Raw genomic sequence first — 17,843 nt, 5'->3', positions numbered from 1 at the left:
ATCTCACTTTGCACCATCTGCTGCGCATTACCTTTTACACAATAACTGTGGGGTCAAAATGCTCACTACACCACTAGATGAATGTCTTAAGGGGTGTAGTTTTTAAAATGGGGTCACTTCTCGGGGGTTTTAACTGTACTGGTACCTCAGGGGCTTCTGCATACATGACTTAGCACAAGAAAAGCTCCAGTAGGCCAAATGGTGGTCCTTTCCTTCTGAGTCCTGCCATGGGCCCAAACATCAGTTTATCACCACAAATGGGGTATTGCCGCACTCAGGACAAATTGGGCAACAAAATGGGGTGTTTTATTCCTTGTGAAAATAAGAAATTTTGAACAAAAATTACATCTTAATGGAAAAAAATATCATTTTTTTAATTCACAGCCCAATTCAAATAGGTGCTGTGAAAAAACGGTGTGGTCAAAATGATAACAACAACCATAAATGAATTCCTTGAGGGGTCTAGTTTCCAAAATGGGGTCACTTCTGGTGGGTTTCCATTGCTTTCATACCTCAACACCTCTTCAAACCTGGCATGCTGCCTAAAATATATTCTAATAAAAAAGAGGCCTCAAAATGCACTAGGTGCTCCTTTGTTTCTGAGGCTTGTGTTTTATTCCACGAGCGCACTAGAGCCACATGTGGGACATTTCTAAAAACTGCAGAATCTGGACAATACATATTTAGTAGTATTTCTCTGGTAAAATCTTCTGTGTTACAGAAAAAAATGGAATAATATTGAAATTCAGCAAGAAAAATGAAATTTGCAAATTTCACCTCCACATTGCTTTAATTCCTGTGAAATGCCTGAAGGGTTAAAAAACTTTCTAAATGCTGTTTTGAATACTTTGAGGGGTCTAGTTTTTAAAATGGGGTGTTTTATGGGGGTTTCTAATACATAGGCCCCTCAAAGCCACTTCAGAACTCAAGAGGTACCTTAAAAAAAAGGCTTTTGAAATTTTCTTAAAAATATGAGAAATTGCTGTTTATGTTCTAAGCCTTGTAACGTCCAAGAAAAATAAAAGAATGTTAAAAAAACGATGCCAATCTAAAGTAGACATATGGGAAATGTGAACTAGTAACTATTTTGGGTGGTATAACCGTCTGTTTTACAAGCAGATGCATTTAAATTCTGAAAAATGCAATTTTTTCAAAATTTTCTCTAAATTTTGCAATTTTTCACCAATAAACACTGAATATATCGACCAAATTTTACCACGAACATGAAGCCCAAAGTGTCACGAGAAAACAATCTCAGAATCGCTTGGATAGGTTTAAGCATTCCGACGTTATTACCACATAAAGTGAAATATGTCAGATTTGAAAAATGGGCTCTGAGCCTTAAGGCCCAAACTAGGCTGCGTCCTTAAGGGGTTAAAGGGGTTGTCCAAGAAGGGGCAACCGATGACCTATCCACAGGATAGGTCATCAGCATATGATCGGTGTGGGTCCCAATTAATGGTGGCACAGCTGCTGCGCCCATAAGAAAGACCCAACTCACCAACCTAAATGCATTATTGTTATGAAACATATTTCATAACTATTTAAGCCAAATATCTTCTGTCCTGTAGCTCTAATTGGCTTCAGTTACACTGTAATTAAAGGATTTATTATAGAGGCAGCACCAGGTGACTACCTCATACGCTACAGTAAGTTCACGGGGACGCGCATCAGTTGCACATGCGCAGAACAACACCAGCTGATTATGTGGAGGCGCGCGAGAGCGAGCAGGAAGTGAAGGGCGCCTGGTCACGTGATTCTGTGAAGTCACTGGGGTGGCTAGTCACATGACCTCTTCCCTGTCTGTCTACCTGTCGTTACATTCATGTCGTCCGAGCAGTTTGAGTCGCTCCACGAGCTCTTCACGGAGCGCTATGAGCAGCTGCAGAGGATGCCGCACAGGCTGGAGAGCAGCCGCGGAGGTGACTGTGGTTACAATGACATGTACATTTAGCGGACCCCCTCCCTTGTTATTGTGTCTGTAGAAGGAGCAGTGATTGCACAGATGTAGCAGAGCTGAGTTTGTTATAGCGATATATGTGTTTTTTTTCCATTGTACTGCATGCAAGCCTGTTGTAAGTTCTCTTAAAGGGGAATCAACCCGCTTTCTCAACAGTGAGTTGATCACCTATCCCTTTGAAAATGAGTACACCCACCTCCCCTTTCCGTGACGGAATAACGCGTTAGGGTCGTTATGTGGTATACGTGGCACAGTGCATTTTCTAACAACCTCGTATATGTGGCATGCCACAGAACCTCCCGTAACAGTGTGAGGCCGCCATTGATGCTTCCTCTAGTGCCAGATGCCCTATAAGTAGCCCCAGCCGAGCAATTAGATCCGACTAGCACGTAGGCATGTGCCAACGTCCCCACTCCATCTAATGCGCAAGGCTTGTGACTACCAGATTTTATTCGTGCTGTTTTATTTACGCTATTACGGGGGCAACCATCTTGCCTGAGCTGCTGTTCACAGCATTTAGAGAGATGCTTTACAGCAGCCACGTGGACCATTCGATCCTGTGAACAGGAGGGGACCCATTGACTTCTATGGGAGAATGTTGTGGGCGTGCTCTGTGACCTGTGCAGAGGTCGGCGTGCAGGGAGGGGGAGGAAGGGGAGCTGTGTCCATCACCAATTGTTTATGGTGGATCCTGTGTTGTCTATGTAGAAGTGTTATCCGTCAGTGTATCCCTGCCTGTGATGATAATGAGATGACTGCTGAGAAGTGATCTCTACAGAACAGGAAGGGTCAGCCTATTATGAATGGTGGATCCTGTGTTCTCTATATATAGATGTTACCTGTCAGTGTATTCCTGCCTGTGATGATAATGAGATGACTGCTGAGAAGTGATCTCTACAGAACAGGAAGGGTCAGTCTATTATGAATGGTGGATCCTGTGTTCTCTATATATAGGTGTTACCTGTCAGTGTATCCCTGCCTGTGATGATAATGAGATGACTGCTGAGAAGTGATCACTGCAGAACAGGAAGGGTCCGTCTATTATGAATGGTGTATCCTGTGATATATATATATATATATATGTGTGTGTTACCTGTCAGTGTAATCCTGCCTGTGATGATAATGATATGACTGCTAGGAAGGGTTAGTCTATTATGAATGGTGGATCCTGTGTTATCTATAAAGAGAGGTGTTACACATTTTTAGTGAATGGTAGAGCAGGGATCTTACGGCTTTCTGCTCCACCATTGGTTTCAACTGTATCTGTGTCCTGAGGACACAGATGCAGTTGAAACTGGGAAAAAAATAATCAAAGAAACCGAAATGCTCAAGATGATGTAGGTTAATTGCGCTGAATTTCGGTTTCAGGTTTTCTTTAGATTAATTGCCCAGCCCTACCGTGTTGTCCATAGCAGCCTATCAGAGCTCAGCTTTCATTTATTAAACTGCTCAGTAAAAATGAAAGCTGCACTGTGATTGGTTGCTATGGGTAACAAGGCTAGCTTTTCTTCTAGACACAATTGATGAATGAGGCCTGCAGTGCGCGTTGTACCTGAAACTTAAAAGCCTTTTATTACAACTTGATGTGTATTTTTTACAGAGCAACATAAAAGTTTACTGCGAGAATTTGACAAGAGACATCTAGAAGCAAATGAGATGGTAAATATATCACAGCCCGGCATTTCTAATATACATTACACTGTTCCCCCATGTTAAAACAAAGCCTACCTGCATATTCGGTAACCGCATATGCAGCAATTCTCTTAAAGGAACAGTGTCATGATTTTTTTTGAATTATTATTATTTTATGTGTTTTTATGTAATTTTATATTTACTTTATTTATTTTTTGTCACAAAATGTAGTTCTTTTTATTTAAATGTTTTTACTGTACTGGGTGCTGCCATTTTTTATTTCATCAGTGTATGCGTCACTTCACGACACATACACAGATGGAATATGGCAGCTACAGGGCATAGGATATAACGTACGGGAGCCGTTCCTTACACCCTCTGCTTCAGCCGTCTCGCTTTAAACTGCGCAGTTCAGAGCGACTCAGCATAGAAGCTGGTTTGTAGGGGGAAAGCTGGCGCCATTTTGGTGAAGACCAGCCGACTTCAGGCAATGTGTGTGTGTCCTCGCGGCTCTCCCGGCCCCCTCGTCGCGGGCCCCCCGCAGACCTGCTGTAACTTCTCCCTCTCCTGGCAGGCTGTCAGGAGAGGGAGAACAGTAATAATAAAATACTTTTTTCTTCAAATATCCACCTATCCATGTATCTATCTCATATATATTGATACATAGTTAGTTCCCGGCTGGGGGGGGGGTTACGTGTGTGTCGGGGGGGAGGGGGTTGAGCAGCTGCATGTGTGGGGAAGATTTGTGGGGGGAGCTCCACGGTTCGGCTTAATATTTCTGCTGCATCCCTAGTTCCCGTCCCAGTTCGTTGACCTCTAGTTTCTATTGCGGCGCAGGGGAGAAGACAGAAGTCGCTGTAGGTGAGTATAAGTATTTTTATTTTTCATATTACTAACTTAATTTTTTTTGTTTTGCTGGTTCCGCTGGACCTATTGGACTACGTTGTAGATTCGTTGGACTACAGCGATCTACGCTTTAAAAAAAAAAAGATAAAATGGTTAGCGAGGATTGTGTGGGGGAGTTTTTATTTCAATAAAAAAATATTTTCTTATGTCTTTTTTTTTTAATACTTTATTAGCGCCTTAGTAATGGAGTTGCCTGTTTGACGACGTCCATTACTAAGGCGGGGCTTAGTGTTAGCCAGTTTAAAAGGCTAATACTAACCCCATTATTACCCCGGTACCCACTGCTACAAGGGGTATCGGGAAGAGCTGGGTACAATCCGGTACCCGACCATCTGTAGTGACCAACGTAGCAGCAGCAGGCTAGCATTACCAGGGTGGGAAGGGACACGGTTTTTGGCCATTCCCAGCCTCATAATACCAGCCCGCAGCCGCCCCGGTACCTGACCATTGCTACAGATGGTCGGGTACTGGATTATACCCAGCTCTTGCTGATACCCCTGGTGGCGGTGGGTACCGGAGTAATAATGGGGGTTAGTTGCAGCCCTTTTACTGGATAGCACTAAGCCCCACCTTAGTCGTGTACCTCGTAAAACAGACAACTGCCATTACTAAGGTGCTAATAAAGTATTAAAGAACAGAGACATAACTCCCTGTTCACACAGATTTTAGCCGTGGAAACCGTGTTGGAATCGGCGCCATAAAACCTCTGAATTTGCCCCGCATTGATTTCAATGTGATGCAGAGGCGTCTTCTTCCCAGGCGAATTTGGCCACTCGCGGGAAAAAAAAGCGACGTCCTTTCTTGGCGCAGCTTCCGCCTCTGACCTTATGAATTAATTTATTAATGGGAGGCAGAAAAAACCTGCGGCGCTCGTTTCCAAGCGTTTTTCGTGGTGTTTTGTGTCCGTGGTCCTTGCATTAGATTCAATGGGCCCGGGCAAAAACCGCAGAGAAAAAAGCGCAGGCAGTTCAAAACCTACTTAAAAAATCCTGAGGGAATTCTGAGGCAGATTTTTTTTCTACCTGCAAAAAACGGCATAAACAGGGCCTAAGAATAGCGCGGTCTTGTCGCGTTTTTACAGCGTGGCCGAAAAGCACATCGAAAAAGGCATGCGTTTTTATGGCAATTTTTTGATGCGGTTTTCGGCCGCACGGCAAAAACGTGGCAGAACCGCACTGTGAATACACCTTTACAAAATATTTTTAATTGAAATAAAACACAACGCTCAGTAGCCGTTTTATTTAAAAAAAAAAAAAAAAAAAAACAGCGGAACCTGCAACTTTTTTTTTTTAGTAATATGAAAAATAAAAAAACGGACCTACGGCGACAGGACAGCAATCAGCCGACAAATAAGCAAACGCTCGTTCATTGTCTGATCGGATCTTTAAGGCGGCCAGAAAAATTATCGCTAGTTGGCAGTCGTGTAAACTGTAAATGTGCTGCGGACAACATGCAAAATATATGGGGACGAGCGATCACATTGACGACCGGTCCCCATACTTGCAATCATTGCTCTGTTTAAATGACGCAAAGAAGCACCGATCCACATTCTGTATTGTCAATTGGCGCTCGTGTAACAGGCAGAAATTCTGCCCATATAACATGACCTTTTTTGGTTTTTTTACATTATAGTCAAAGGGTGACGTAGGTAAATGTAGGGCTTTCCAGCGAGAAGAAATGTATGGCCTATCTTCAGGATAGACCATCAATATCGGATTAGTGGTGGTCCCTTCAAAACATCGACAGGGGTGCTGAGAATCGGACCCCCACCCATCAAATATTAATGGCCTCCTATCCTGAGGATAGGCCATCAATTTCTTCTTACTGGAAAACCCCTTTAACTCCTTTTTGGTAGATGAAAAAAAAAATGTTAAATAGATACACAAACGGATGCCTAAAAGTCTAAGGCCCCATGCACACGACCGTGCCCGCAATCACGGCCCGCGATTGCGGGCACGGCCGGCCGCTGACTGACAGCCGCATTTTCGGGCCGTGCTCCCATACAAAGTATGGGAGCACGGCCCGCAAAATGCGAAAGAACGGACATGTTCCATAATTCCCGGAACATTTCCACGGCACTGACACCCTTCCGTAGTGCTATGGAAAGGTGTCAGTGTTCAATGAAAGTCAATGGCTCCGTTTTTGCGGTCCGCAAAAACTGAGGTTTTTTGCTGTCGTGTGCATGGGGCCTTACATATACGGGGAAAAAAATGACGTGGAAGTATTAGGCCTCATGCACACGACCGTGGTGTTTTTCTGGTCCGCAAATTCCAGGACCGTGTTCCGTGGAATGTCATCCGCAGTTCATCCGTATGTAATCCGCAAAAATGCGGATGAAAAAAAAAAAAGGACTTTTAAACAGGATGCCAAAAGCTTGGTCAAACCCCCTTTAGAAGGTCACATGATCGCTCTGGAGCCATTTCCTGCTGCATTTTTCCTGATCTTTGCTTTGTGCGAGTTCAGTGAGATTGCGCTGCTGATATAGCTGTGCTCTCTGCTGCTCTCATGCACTCCAGACTTCACGACGACAGAAGTCATTCCCGGTCGTCGCCTAGCAACACTTCCGCAAATCCGCAAACTGCGGATGACACACGGCGGTGTATCCGCAATTTCCACGGGCCCATTGACTTCTATTGGCATGTCCGCACCGCATTTGCGGCCCATAATAAGACATGTCCGGAGTTTCTGCGGCACGGATGTGCGGACATGCGGAGAGCCGTGAAAACACGGATAATGGGTATGGCCACATAGAAATGAATGGGTCCGCAATTAACCCGTGGATTTGCGGTTGAATTGTGGACGCAAAAACACGGTCGTGTGCATGAGGCCTTAGAATGACATACTTTTGTCTAAGTTTGTAGCGTATCCATTAAACGTATATGCTACATGTAGACTCGAAACGTGATGTGAACAGGGCCTAACCCAAACATAAGGTTGGATAGTGTGACCCATTTCATATTTTAATACTTTTACATAGAGAGCCATAACTTTTTTTTATATTTTTTTTCATCGATTTTAGCGGGGTGAGGGCTTATTTTTTGTGGGAAGAGCTGTAAGTTTTATTTTGTAGTACATACGATTTTTTGATCACTTTATATTTAATTTTTTGAAGCGCTAAGATGACCAAAATTTTTTTTACACCGTTCACCTTGCGAGTTAAAGATAGGTATATTGTAATAGATCTGACTTTTACGGACGCAGCGATACCAATTACTTTTGTTTTTTACATTGGCTTGGGGAAAAATGGGAAAAGGTAATTTTTTTGTAACTTTATTTTTATATCTTTTTTACACTCCTGAAAATTCATCTAACCTCTTTTTTATTTTTATTTTTTTTAATTATTTTTTTTACACATTTTATTAGTTCTCCTAGGGGACTTGAACCAGCGGCCACTTTGTTACATGTTGAGTTACTGAAACAGCGTAACTGGCTGAGTTACGCTGTTTCCGTACCTCTCATAGTAGTGAATGGCAATTACAGAAGCAGCGTAGCATGTGAGCTACTCTGTTTCCGTAACTACTATTCAGTTCTATGAGCGTTACGGGAACAGCTTAGCTCCGCGAGTTACGCTGTTTCGGTAACTCGACATGTAATCAAGTGGCTGGGAGAGCACAAAAAGCTAGAACGGGGCTTAGGAAGGCCCGTTCTAGAGATAGGTGGGACCCGCATCTATCTGGCATTTATGACATATCTTGTGGATATGTCATAAATGTCCTTCATGGAAAACCCCTATAAATGCCGCGGTTGCTTTTGGCCGCAGCATTTAACTATTTAAAGGGGTTTGCCATTAAACACATGTATCCCCTATCCACAGGATAGGGGATACATGTGTGATCGCTGGGGGTCCGACCGCTGGGACCCCCAGCAATAAGGAGAACGGGGGACCGAAAGTCACCCAGAGCGCTACATGAGAAGCTTGGACTTCCAGGTTCTACGTCCGACTTATTTGTTCAGCAGCTCCATAGAGATCAATCAATCACGTATGCGCAGAAGAATCCCATTCATCTCTACGGAGCTGCCGGACACCGAACCCGGAAATCCAAGCTTCTCATGTAGCGCTCTGGGTGACTTTCGGTCCCCGTTCTCCTTATCGCTGGGGGTCCCACATATATCCCCTATGTTTTTATGGCACAACCCCTTTAAACGGTCAGGAACAGCGCAATCGCTGTTCCTGGCCGTTAGAGCACCGTGTCAGCTGTAAAACACCTGCAGGGTATCGAGCGGGCTCAGCGCGCGAGTCTGCTCCATACATCATCCCCCCCCCGCTCCATGTAGTGCTGGCACGTCATGGGTCGGGAAGGGGTTAAGCAATGAAGCGGTCAGGGGGCCCGGCGCAGCAGGCTTCCTTGACTGCGGACTAGAAGACTCAGGGACAATTTAGCAAGATTTATTCTTGCTAAAAAAACTGTGTCTTATAGTCCGAAAAATACGGTATAGAGTATTTATTTTGTCCAAAAATCGCCAACAAGCTGCTGATGATGGATCTTATAGTCTCTGTTTAACAGTTTGTGCTAGATTTGATATTTGATGTTTACAGAGCTAACTTTTTAGAGCTTCACTTAGATTAATATTCAGAATGTCATTCCTTTTTTTTTTTTTTTTTTAGCTTTTACAAATGGAAGAAGAACTAAAAGTTGCCCCAAGATCATTTCAAAACCAAATGATGAATAGGATGCGCACATATAAGAAAGTCCTTGCCGAGCTGCAGCGAGAAGCGAGAAATACTAATATTGGATTTACCCCAGATGACAGAAGGAAAGGGTTTTACAGCCTGGAAGACGAGCAGAAGGTGGGTTCTGTGATCGGGTTATATGTAGGTGGACGGGGTCCGGCTATATAGCAGTTATGGGCCTTTGCACCACATTATCTGGCCTGTTTTTATAGTTGTACCTCCCTTTGAAGTTTTACTAGAACCTACTTATTGTTTAATTCCAGCCCTGGGCAAAACCTTGTCTCCATGGCAACCGGATTTTGCTTTTTGCCTTTCATGCATTCAGTTGCTGTGTGTTTCCACCGGGTGCCAAATGCATGGAGCTGTACACTGTCACTGATCGCAGCAATTGGCTGCTTGTATATAGCTTCCTGCCAGCAGAGGGCCTCTTTGTGGGATCAATTGGGAGGTTGGTACCTTGGTGGGGGAAAGACAACTGGGAGGACAGATGGGCTGGGCACCATCCTGCTATGGCTACAGGAAGCGGGTCAGTCTGGGGGTCATCCTCCTGGAATTACAGCAAAAATGGGCTGCTGTGAAGTTATGAGTGGGGCCTATCGGCTGTGACTACTGGGAAAGTGGAGGGGGGGGGGGCGACTGTGACTCCTAGGAAAGTAAATAAGGCCCTACTGTGACTACTGGGAAAGAGCAGGGTGGGGCCTACTGTGACTACTGGGAAAGAGCAGGGTGGGGCCTGCTGTGACTACTGGGAAAGAGCAAGTTGGGGCCTACTGTGACTACTGGAAAAAGGGTAGGGTGGGGCCTACTGTGACTACTGGGAAAGGGTAGGGTGGGGCCTACTGTGACTACCGGGAAAGGGTAGGGTGGGGCCTACTGTGACTACCGGGAAAGGGTAGGGTGTGGCCTACTGTGACTACCGGGAAAGGGTAGGGTGTGGCCTACTGTGACTACCGGGAAAGGGTAGGGTGGGGCCTAATGTGACTACCAGGAAAGGGTAGGGTGTGGCCTACTGTGCCTACCGGGAAAGGGTAGGGTGGGGCCTACTGTGACTACCGGGAAAGGGTAGGGTGGGGCCTACTGTGACTACCGGGAAAGGGTAGGATGGGGCCTACTGTGACTACCGGGAAAGGGTAGGGTGGGGCCTACTGTGACTACTGGGAAAGAGCAGGGTGGGGCCTGCTGTGACTACTGGGAAAGAGCAAGTTGGGGCCTACTGTGACTACTGGAAAAAGGGTAGGGTGGGGCCTACTGTGACTACCGGGAAAGGGTAGGGTGGGGCCTACTGTGACTACCGGGAAAGGGTAGGGTGGGGCCTACTGTGACTACCGGGAAATGGTAGGGTGGGGCCTACCAGGAAAGGGTAGTGTAGGGCCTACCACTACTTTGAAAGTAGAGAATGGACTACTGGGAAAGAGTAGGGTGGGGCTTATTGTGACTAGTGGGAAAGTAAAGGGGGCCTACTGTGACTACTGGTAAAGTGACGGAGCGCTGCTGTGACTGCTGCGGGAGTGGGGCACTGGTGTAATGGCTAATTACTCTTTTCTGAATACGGGAATCGGGGTTTGGTAAACCATAAGTGATGTGTAAAGCCAGGCGCCCACATTGCTGGTTGACTATTTTGTATGTATCCTGACATTGTTCGCTCCTGCAATGAACGGTGTCATGAACTGCCCCATCACCTGTATGTAGAAACACCCGATCTACTAAGTATTACACAATATAGTCCCTGCAATAATACAAATGAATCAGATTCTAGATTTTAAAAAAACTGGGGAGAGTTTTTTAATACTGGCTTTTCAAGCGCCTGTCTTAAATCTCAGGAGCCATGGCGTAAGATGCGCCTCTTAATAAATTAGGCGCATTTTTGGCCGCCTGTGCTACTAACTGGAGTAGATTAGTACTTTTTGGCGTAAATTATTGTAAATTTGTCAGGCTGTGGAAGGCCACACCCCTTCAATTAAGCCCCACCCACTGTTTTGTAAGGTGCCGTAACCGGCCAAATTTTTTTTGCTCAAGTTGCTACATTTGAGGCATTTGTGGCTTTTCGAGACAATAAAACTGGTGAAGAAAGAATTATAAATTCCCCCCCCCCCCACTGTTTATAGAAAATACGATTTTCCCCCGTCTACAGAGTTCAATGGAACCGTCGCTTCTGTCATTTTCGTCGCTCTGCTCCTCTGACGGAGCAGAACAACGAAATGCCGAACGCAGATGTGAACAAGGCCTAATGATATTATTTGGGCACTGCATGACCAGTCTTACCTTTTATAGGGTCTAATAAGTCAACCAACAGAACCTGATGGGGGATACACAATGTGCCAACTATTACACCCCCCAAATTGTTGCCAGAATGAGCGGGAGGAGGGGACTTGCAGAACACGTTTGAAATGTTATGCACTTCTCTAGGGTTTTAGGCCCTGTTCACACAGAGTATTTTGCAGATTTTGACCTGCCTGCACTTTCTTGCTATGGTTTTCGCAACTTTTTTTTAACCCGCGGCCATTGAGCACCGCAAGCAAAAATTGACGCGAAAACCGCTTTTTCTGCCTCCTGTTGATTTTCAATGGGCGGTCAGAGGCGGAACCGCGGCAAGAAAGGACATTCCGTTTTTTTAAATTTCCCCACGAAAGAAAACTCCTTCGCCTCCCATTGAAATTTTTGCCACTGATTCTGACGCGGTTTCCGCATCAAAATCAGCACCAAAAAACTCAGTGTGAACTGGGCCTTAAAGGGGTTGTCCAGGAATAGAAAAACCTGGCTGCTTTCTTCTAAAAACAGTGCCACACCTGTCCATGTGTTGTTACTGGTATTGCAGCTCAACTCCATTGAAGTGAATGGGGCTGAGCTGCAATACCACATTGTTTTTGAAAGAGAGCAGCCATGTTTTTCTAATCCTGCACAACCCCTTTTAATCTTCTTCGGGTGTTTGTGAGGTTTTACTAAGCGGTATGAGATAAGATAGTCTGCTGTTTTTGTTTTTTTTATTCCAGAAACAGCGCCACTCTTGACCTTGGGTTGTGCCTGGTATTGCAGCTTGTAATGTGAATCTCAGTGTTTTCTGTTCCCGTTTTAACATTTCCACTTTTTAGAACGACTGCATTGACTTATTTTTTTACTGGTTTATTGTCCGGATTCTGAACTTATTCGGCTTCTTTCGCACTATCGTCAGCAGACGTTTAAACGGAAAGAAGCGGTTCCGTTACAATCATCATTGATTTCAATGGTAAATCTTTTTAGTTTCCGTTGCATTCACTAGATTTCCGGTTTTTTTCACGGAAGCAGATGTTCTGCAGACTGCGCTTTTGCTTCCGTCAAAAAACGGAAATCTAGCGGACGGAGACAAACGAAAAGCAACTGAAACAAAAATTGAAATCGATGGTAATTCTAACGGAACCGTTGCTTTCCGTTGAATTTTCGATCCGCTCTTCCTCTGATGAAATAGAGGTAAACGTATACTAACCCTAGTGTGAACTTAGCCTAAGTCAATTATTAAAGGGGGGTTCTTGTTTTATGTAAATCATTGTAAAATGAAAAGTTCTGCAACTTTCGTTCATACTTTATTTCAATCACTCAAGATCTGAACATCAGCAACACAGATCTCTCTCCTGTTCTGATACTTTGCTACAATGTATCAGTTCAGGTAAAATGGAGGCCAGGCTGTTCAGCTCACAGTGGATTCTTTAGACTGGATACAATTATATCTACGTCTAGTCAGTTTCAATCTCTGGAAACAAGGTTGTCAGTGACCGCAAGCAGAGATCTTGAAAACGGTGAGAAAGGGAAAGCCTATGTATATTACAAAGTTGCATAACTTTCAATTGACAGCGATTAAGCTTTATTGGCATCAAAGTGGAAACGCCTTTAAGCGATAAAATCCGCTCCGCTAGATCTGTACGTTCCACACATTAACCTTTTACGTAAGCCAATGATCGGGCAATGAGCGCTTGTACAAACGCTCGTTCTCGATCACTGCCTTGTGTAAACAGATCAGCGACAAACAAACACTTATTGGCTGATCTCTGCTTTTACGTGGCCAAAAAATGGTGGCTCGTCAGCAGCGCATCTCTCTGTAAACGGGATGTACTACCGACATGTATGGGGCGGAATCATTGTATTACAGATCGTTCGTCCCTATACTGAACCGTCATTGCTCCACGTGCTATGTCGTCGACTTTCTCTTCGAATTTTAGGCTGCCGTTTATAATTCTTGCGCTTCTTCTGCAGCCGGCATTGAATCCACAGAGGGCGCTTCTCCTTCAAGGCCATGCGAGTTTGAACAGGACCACAGACAGTATTGCTAGATCCCACTGCATAGCTGCGGAAACAGATGCCATTGGCCAAAATATTGTGGAAGAGCTCGGAGGGCAAAGGGAGCAGCTAGAACGAACAAAGGATCGCGTAAGTAAGCACTACGTTATGAAAAATGGCCGCTGAATACATATATATATATATACACTGAATAGCCACTTTATTAGAGACACCCATCTAGTAGTGCATTGGACCTCCTGTGGCATAAATTCCACTAGGTGCCGAAATCGTTCTGCAGGAATATTGGCCCATGCGGACAGGATCTCTTCTTGCGGTTTTCCGCTAAAGTGTCCTACTCCTGTACGGTAAACGGCTGCCATGAAGGGATGAACTTGGTCGGGCACATTGCTGAGGTAAGTCCTACTGTTCAAACGTCCATCCGCAAGTATCAGAGGACCCAAGAGAACATTCCCCACACCATTACTCCACCAGCCTGAACACCTGACAGGAAGGGTTAATCGATTCATGCTGCTTGCACTAAATCCGGACCTTCCCGTCATCACGGTGCCACGGAAATCTAGATTCATCTAAAAAGGTGATGCTTTTCCGCTTCTCGGGGATCCAAATTTTGCCTTTGTTTTCCTTACACAGCAATGGCCCTGAGACTGGTCGTCTTCTGTTATAGCTCATCCATCCTAAGGAACGACTAGCTGTGCGCTCGGACACGTTAGTTGTAGCACCAGTGTTGTATTCGGCGGCAGTCCGCTTGACAGTGCGACCTCTGTTCGGCAGAACGATTCTGGACATCCTCCCCCGACACCTTTCGATTTTCCCATTCTAATGTGAATTCACACTAAAAGTGATCCACGTAAAACTTGATGCTATGCTGCACTCCGGGATCACGTGTCTCCAATCTTGAAAGAGCAGGTGTCTCATAAAGTGTGTGTGTGTGTGTGTGTGTGTGTGTGTGTATTTTAGGTTTTTTTGTGTTCAGCATTGTCATTTTTGGGTTTGGAAACAATGTAGGGCAGATTTCTAAAAACTAGTGCAAAGGAAAAGTGGAGCTATTGCCCATAGCAGCCAATCGGGTCGCAGCTTTCATTTTAAAAAGGGAGGATCTCTGGTTGCTATGGGCAACTGCTCCACTTTTCTTTTGCCTTAGTTTTGATACATCTGCCTATTCGTCTTGGTGCATTCATATTTGTAGGACTGTTCCAGCTATTGACAGAAATATTTGCGTTTTCTTGCAGCTGATAAACACAGGTGAAAATTTGAGCAAAAGTAGGAAGGTTCTGCGCTCCATGTCTCGGAAGTAAGTGCCGACTTTGGTTATCTATCAAATATAGTCCTAAATTTTGTTTTGCGCCCCATTAAGGCCTCGTGCACACGACCGTGTTTGGGCCGTGAGATATGGTCCGTATGTCGGCCATTTTTCCCGGACTGAACACCGTTCAGAGTTTTATAGTTATCTATGATGCTAGGAGTCCCTGCCTCTCCGCGGAAATACTGTCCCGTATTGTGATCGTGTTTTCAGTATGGGACGGAGGAAGGGTCTCCTAGCATCATAGAGATCTCTAAAACTAGGAGCCCGACTCCCTGAACTGTGGTCGGTCTGGGAAATACGGCCAACATGCGGTCCATATTTTACGGACCAAACACGGTCGTGTGCAATGAGGCCTTAGACGTTTTCCGAAATGATAGTGGCCCTTTAACAAAGTTGACATTGCGTGACCGCTGCAAAGTGATTGAGCCCTGTGCGGCTCCAGTAATGTGGCGATCCATGCTCCCGCCAGAATGTGCTGAAACCCATCCGTTTTGGTTTGGCGTCATGTACAATACCTGCTGTTTGTCTATATTATATTTGTCCGAGATAATGATTTTGTGTTTATTTGGAATTATTATGACGTCTTGTTTTGTCTTTTGTAGGATCGTTACAAACAAACTCCTTCTATCCATTATCATCGTTCTCGAACTCGCCATTCTTGGTGGTGTCGTCTACTTTAAGTTTTTCCGTAAAACGTGATTCGCCTTGGCTCCACGCGAAGGACTACTGCTATGAAGTATGAATGTGCCCATATGAGGGTAATACTGTGAATATGTACAGAAAACCATAATCTGCATCTCGCGGTATGTGGATCGCTGCAATATTTTATGATCACCGCTGCAGCTGATGGACCTTTTTGTTCGTTAAGAAGGCGATTGTTATATAAGCAAGTCCCCCCCCAAAGCAGAGGTAAGGTTAAAGAGTACCGGCACTTTCATCAAACTTTTTATGTCATAGAGACATATTAAAAGTTTGGATCAGTGGGGGTCTGGGTACTGAGACCCCCCCCACCGTCGCTGGAACAGAGTTTCAGAACTGAGCGCTTTGCATCTTTGGCTGTAATCGGTGCTTCTCGTCATACACGATCTATGTGATCTATCTTTAGCCTAATACAGAGCATTGGTCGCAGCCGAAGATGCAGGGTGCTCAGCTGAGCGCTTCTGCCCTTTTTTTTGCGACGGTGGGGGTTTTAGCACCCGGACCCCCACCGATCCAAGCGTCTGATAAGTCCCTATGACATATTAAAGGTGTGATGTAAGTGTAGTCACCGAGTAGACATCATGATGTCATACATAATAGCAAAAAATAGAATTAAACGGTTATTTCTTACATTCTAATCACTTATTCTAGTCGTCCTCATTCTTCATCATCCTCCTTTTTCACAATTATTAGATTTTAAGGTCATTTAAATGATGTTAATTATATGATATTGTTACTAATACTTGTAATAGACCATTAAAGAATTGAAACCGCTCTGTAGTTGCATATACGGGATCCTGCTAGGGCACATGAGTAGAGTTTACCGAGTGCCATCGTATAGCTTGGAAAAAGGGGCTCCGTCTACGAGGAATAAACTGAAGTTATGTCAATATCACTAGAACTAAAGTTTAGTTGCAAAGGAAGAATAAAAATGATGTAAAATAGCAACATATATTCATTCTATATTAAATGGCTAGAGCCGGAGTGGCTCACAGGCCAATATAGTCCTTGGCTACTGGATGTTGGATAGGCATCTTTCTCTACCTCTGTGCTATGCTACCAATCCCCTCACCTCAGTGCTTCATCAAAGGTGGAAGCGGTACCATCTCTGCTTGCTGGCTCCGTCTGAGAAATATAGTGTGATTATCCTTCTGTTAATGTTCATCTAAATAACCTAAGAGTTCAGAGGTCTATTCAGTCAAGTTGAAACTTTGTGCATCTTCATTATACGGGTGCATCCACACATAACCGATTTACTACGGAAATATTCCCTGGCAAATTCACACCAAATCGCACATTGGCTTGTGGATTTGCCGCAGTGAAAAAAAATAAAATCATTTTACTCCCCTTACAATCTTTTCCAGTTCCTTGATAACACTAGCCTGGTCCCCCAAACAAACGAGACTCCCCATGCTAGCTAGCTACGCGACCCCCGGCCTCCACCATCATGTGTTGTTATATGTGACCGCTATATGTCATCACTGAGGGCCAGGATACCGAGATCGGTGCTGGACCAGGCTAGCGTTACCAAGGAACTGCCAAAGATTGGGAAGGTGATAGTGTTTTTTTTATTTTAAACTGCTTTTATAAAATTGTAAATTGTCTGGACCTGTACATTTTGCTGCGAATCTGCAGGTAATCCACAACAATTTCCCGTTCTCTTAAGAGTCCGTTGGGTGGTCCTACTCAGTGATTGACAGCCTTCCCTGCATGAGTTTGTATACAGAGATAGCTGTCAATCACGAAGTAGGAGATCGCACAGGCTGTATCTGTATCTACAGAAGTGGAAAGCAGTACAGGAATGAAGCTGTGCTCATTCATGAGAGCCAATGAAGGCGGCAGCTTTCTGGATTCAGAGAACTCAAATCCAGTTCCGTATTACTCAGAGGGACATGCCCACAAGAGCCACGTTTGAAACTAGGAGCAGGCTGCAAACTGCGTACCAGGGCGTGTGGAAATGAAGTCATCAAGATTGCAGCCTCAAACTTGGTGCAACTTTTTTAACCCAAGGTAACCACTAGCATATAAAAAAATATTTTTTTCCTTGTCAAAGGTTTTCCTTAGCCATTGAAAGTGTTATTTTCCGAAGTCCAAAAAAAACCCAAAACAAATACTAAGACCACCCTGGCTTCCAACTAATTGATGCAAGCCATGATCCTGGAACCCCACAGCAATCCACTGCTATCAGAGAATTGGTCTGGCTACATGTAGTAACACATCGCACCCATTCAAATTGAAAAGGGCCCATGAAATCGTTGTCCAGGTAGAGTCCGCCAGAACAGGAGTCCCTTTGTTAGAGGCTCTGACTCCTAGGGTACGGAGTGGTTTGCCAAATAATTCCGTATCTTCCGGGCAAGGATAGGCACAATAATAAGAATACAAGAAATCACAGTCCCAGACCA

At 44.6% G+C, this 17,843-nt stretch overlaps 1 protein-coding gene across 1 annotated transcript; it reads left to right on the top strand.

The window, feature by feature from the left end:
- Positions 1–1,722: 1,722 nt before the first annotated feature.
- On the top strand, positions 1,723–16,215 carry VTI1B (vesicle transport through interaction with t-SNAREs 1B). Its single transcript, XM_075844718.1, has 6 exons — positions 1,723–1,922; positions 3,561–3,619; positions 9,105–9,287; positions 13,395–13,568; positions 14,669–14,730; positions 15,345–16,215. The coding sequence occupies exons 1-6, from the start codon at positions 1,826–1,828 to the stop codon at positions 15,439–15,441; spliced, it is 672 nt and encodes a 223-aa protein (XP_075700833.1). The 5' UTR covers positions 1,723–1,825; the 3' UTR covers positions 15,442–16,215.
- Positions 16,216–17,843: the final 1,628 nt, after the last annotated feature.

This window comes from Rhinoderma darwinii, chromosome 12 (genome assembly GCF_050947455.1).
Source record: "Rhinoderma darwinii isolate aRhiDar2 chromosome 12, aRhiDar2.hap1, whole genome shotgun sequence".
In the NCBI taxonomy this organism is placed as follows: Eukaryota; Metazoa; Chordata; class Amphibia; order Anura; family Rhinodermatidae; genus Rhinoderma; species Rhinoderma darwinii.
This window is presented reverse-complemented; position numbering and strand designations above follow the sequence as displayed.

Excerpts from the sequence above, each read along its gene's own strand:
- VTI1B (XM_075844718.1), top strand. The coding sequence starts at position 1,826 with ATGTCGTCCGAGCAGTTTGAGTCGCTCCACGAGCTCTTCACGGAGCGC. Across the intron at positions 1,923-3,560 it reads GCTGGAGAGCAGCCGCGGAG|AGCAACATAAAAGTTTACTG; the intron begins GTGACTGTGGTT and ends TATTTTTTACAG. Across the intron at positions 3,620-9,104 it reads ATCTAGAAGCAAATGAGATG|CTTTTACAAATGGAAGAAGA; the intron begins GTAAATATATCA and ends TTTTTTTTTTAG.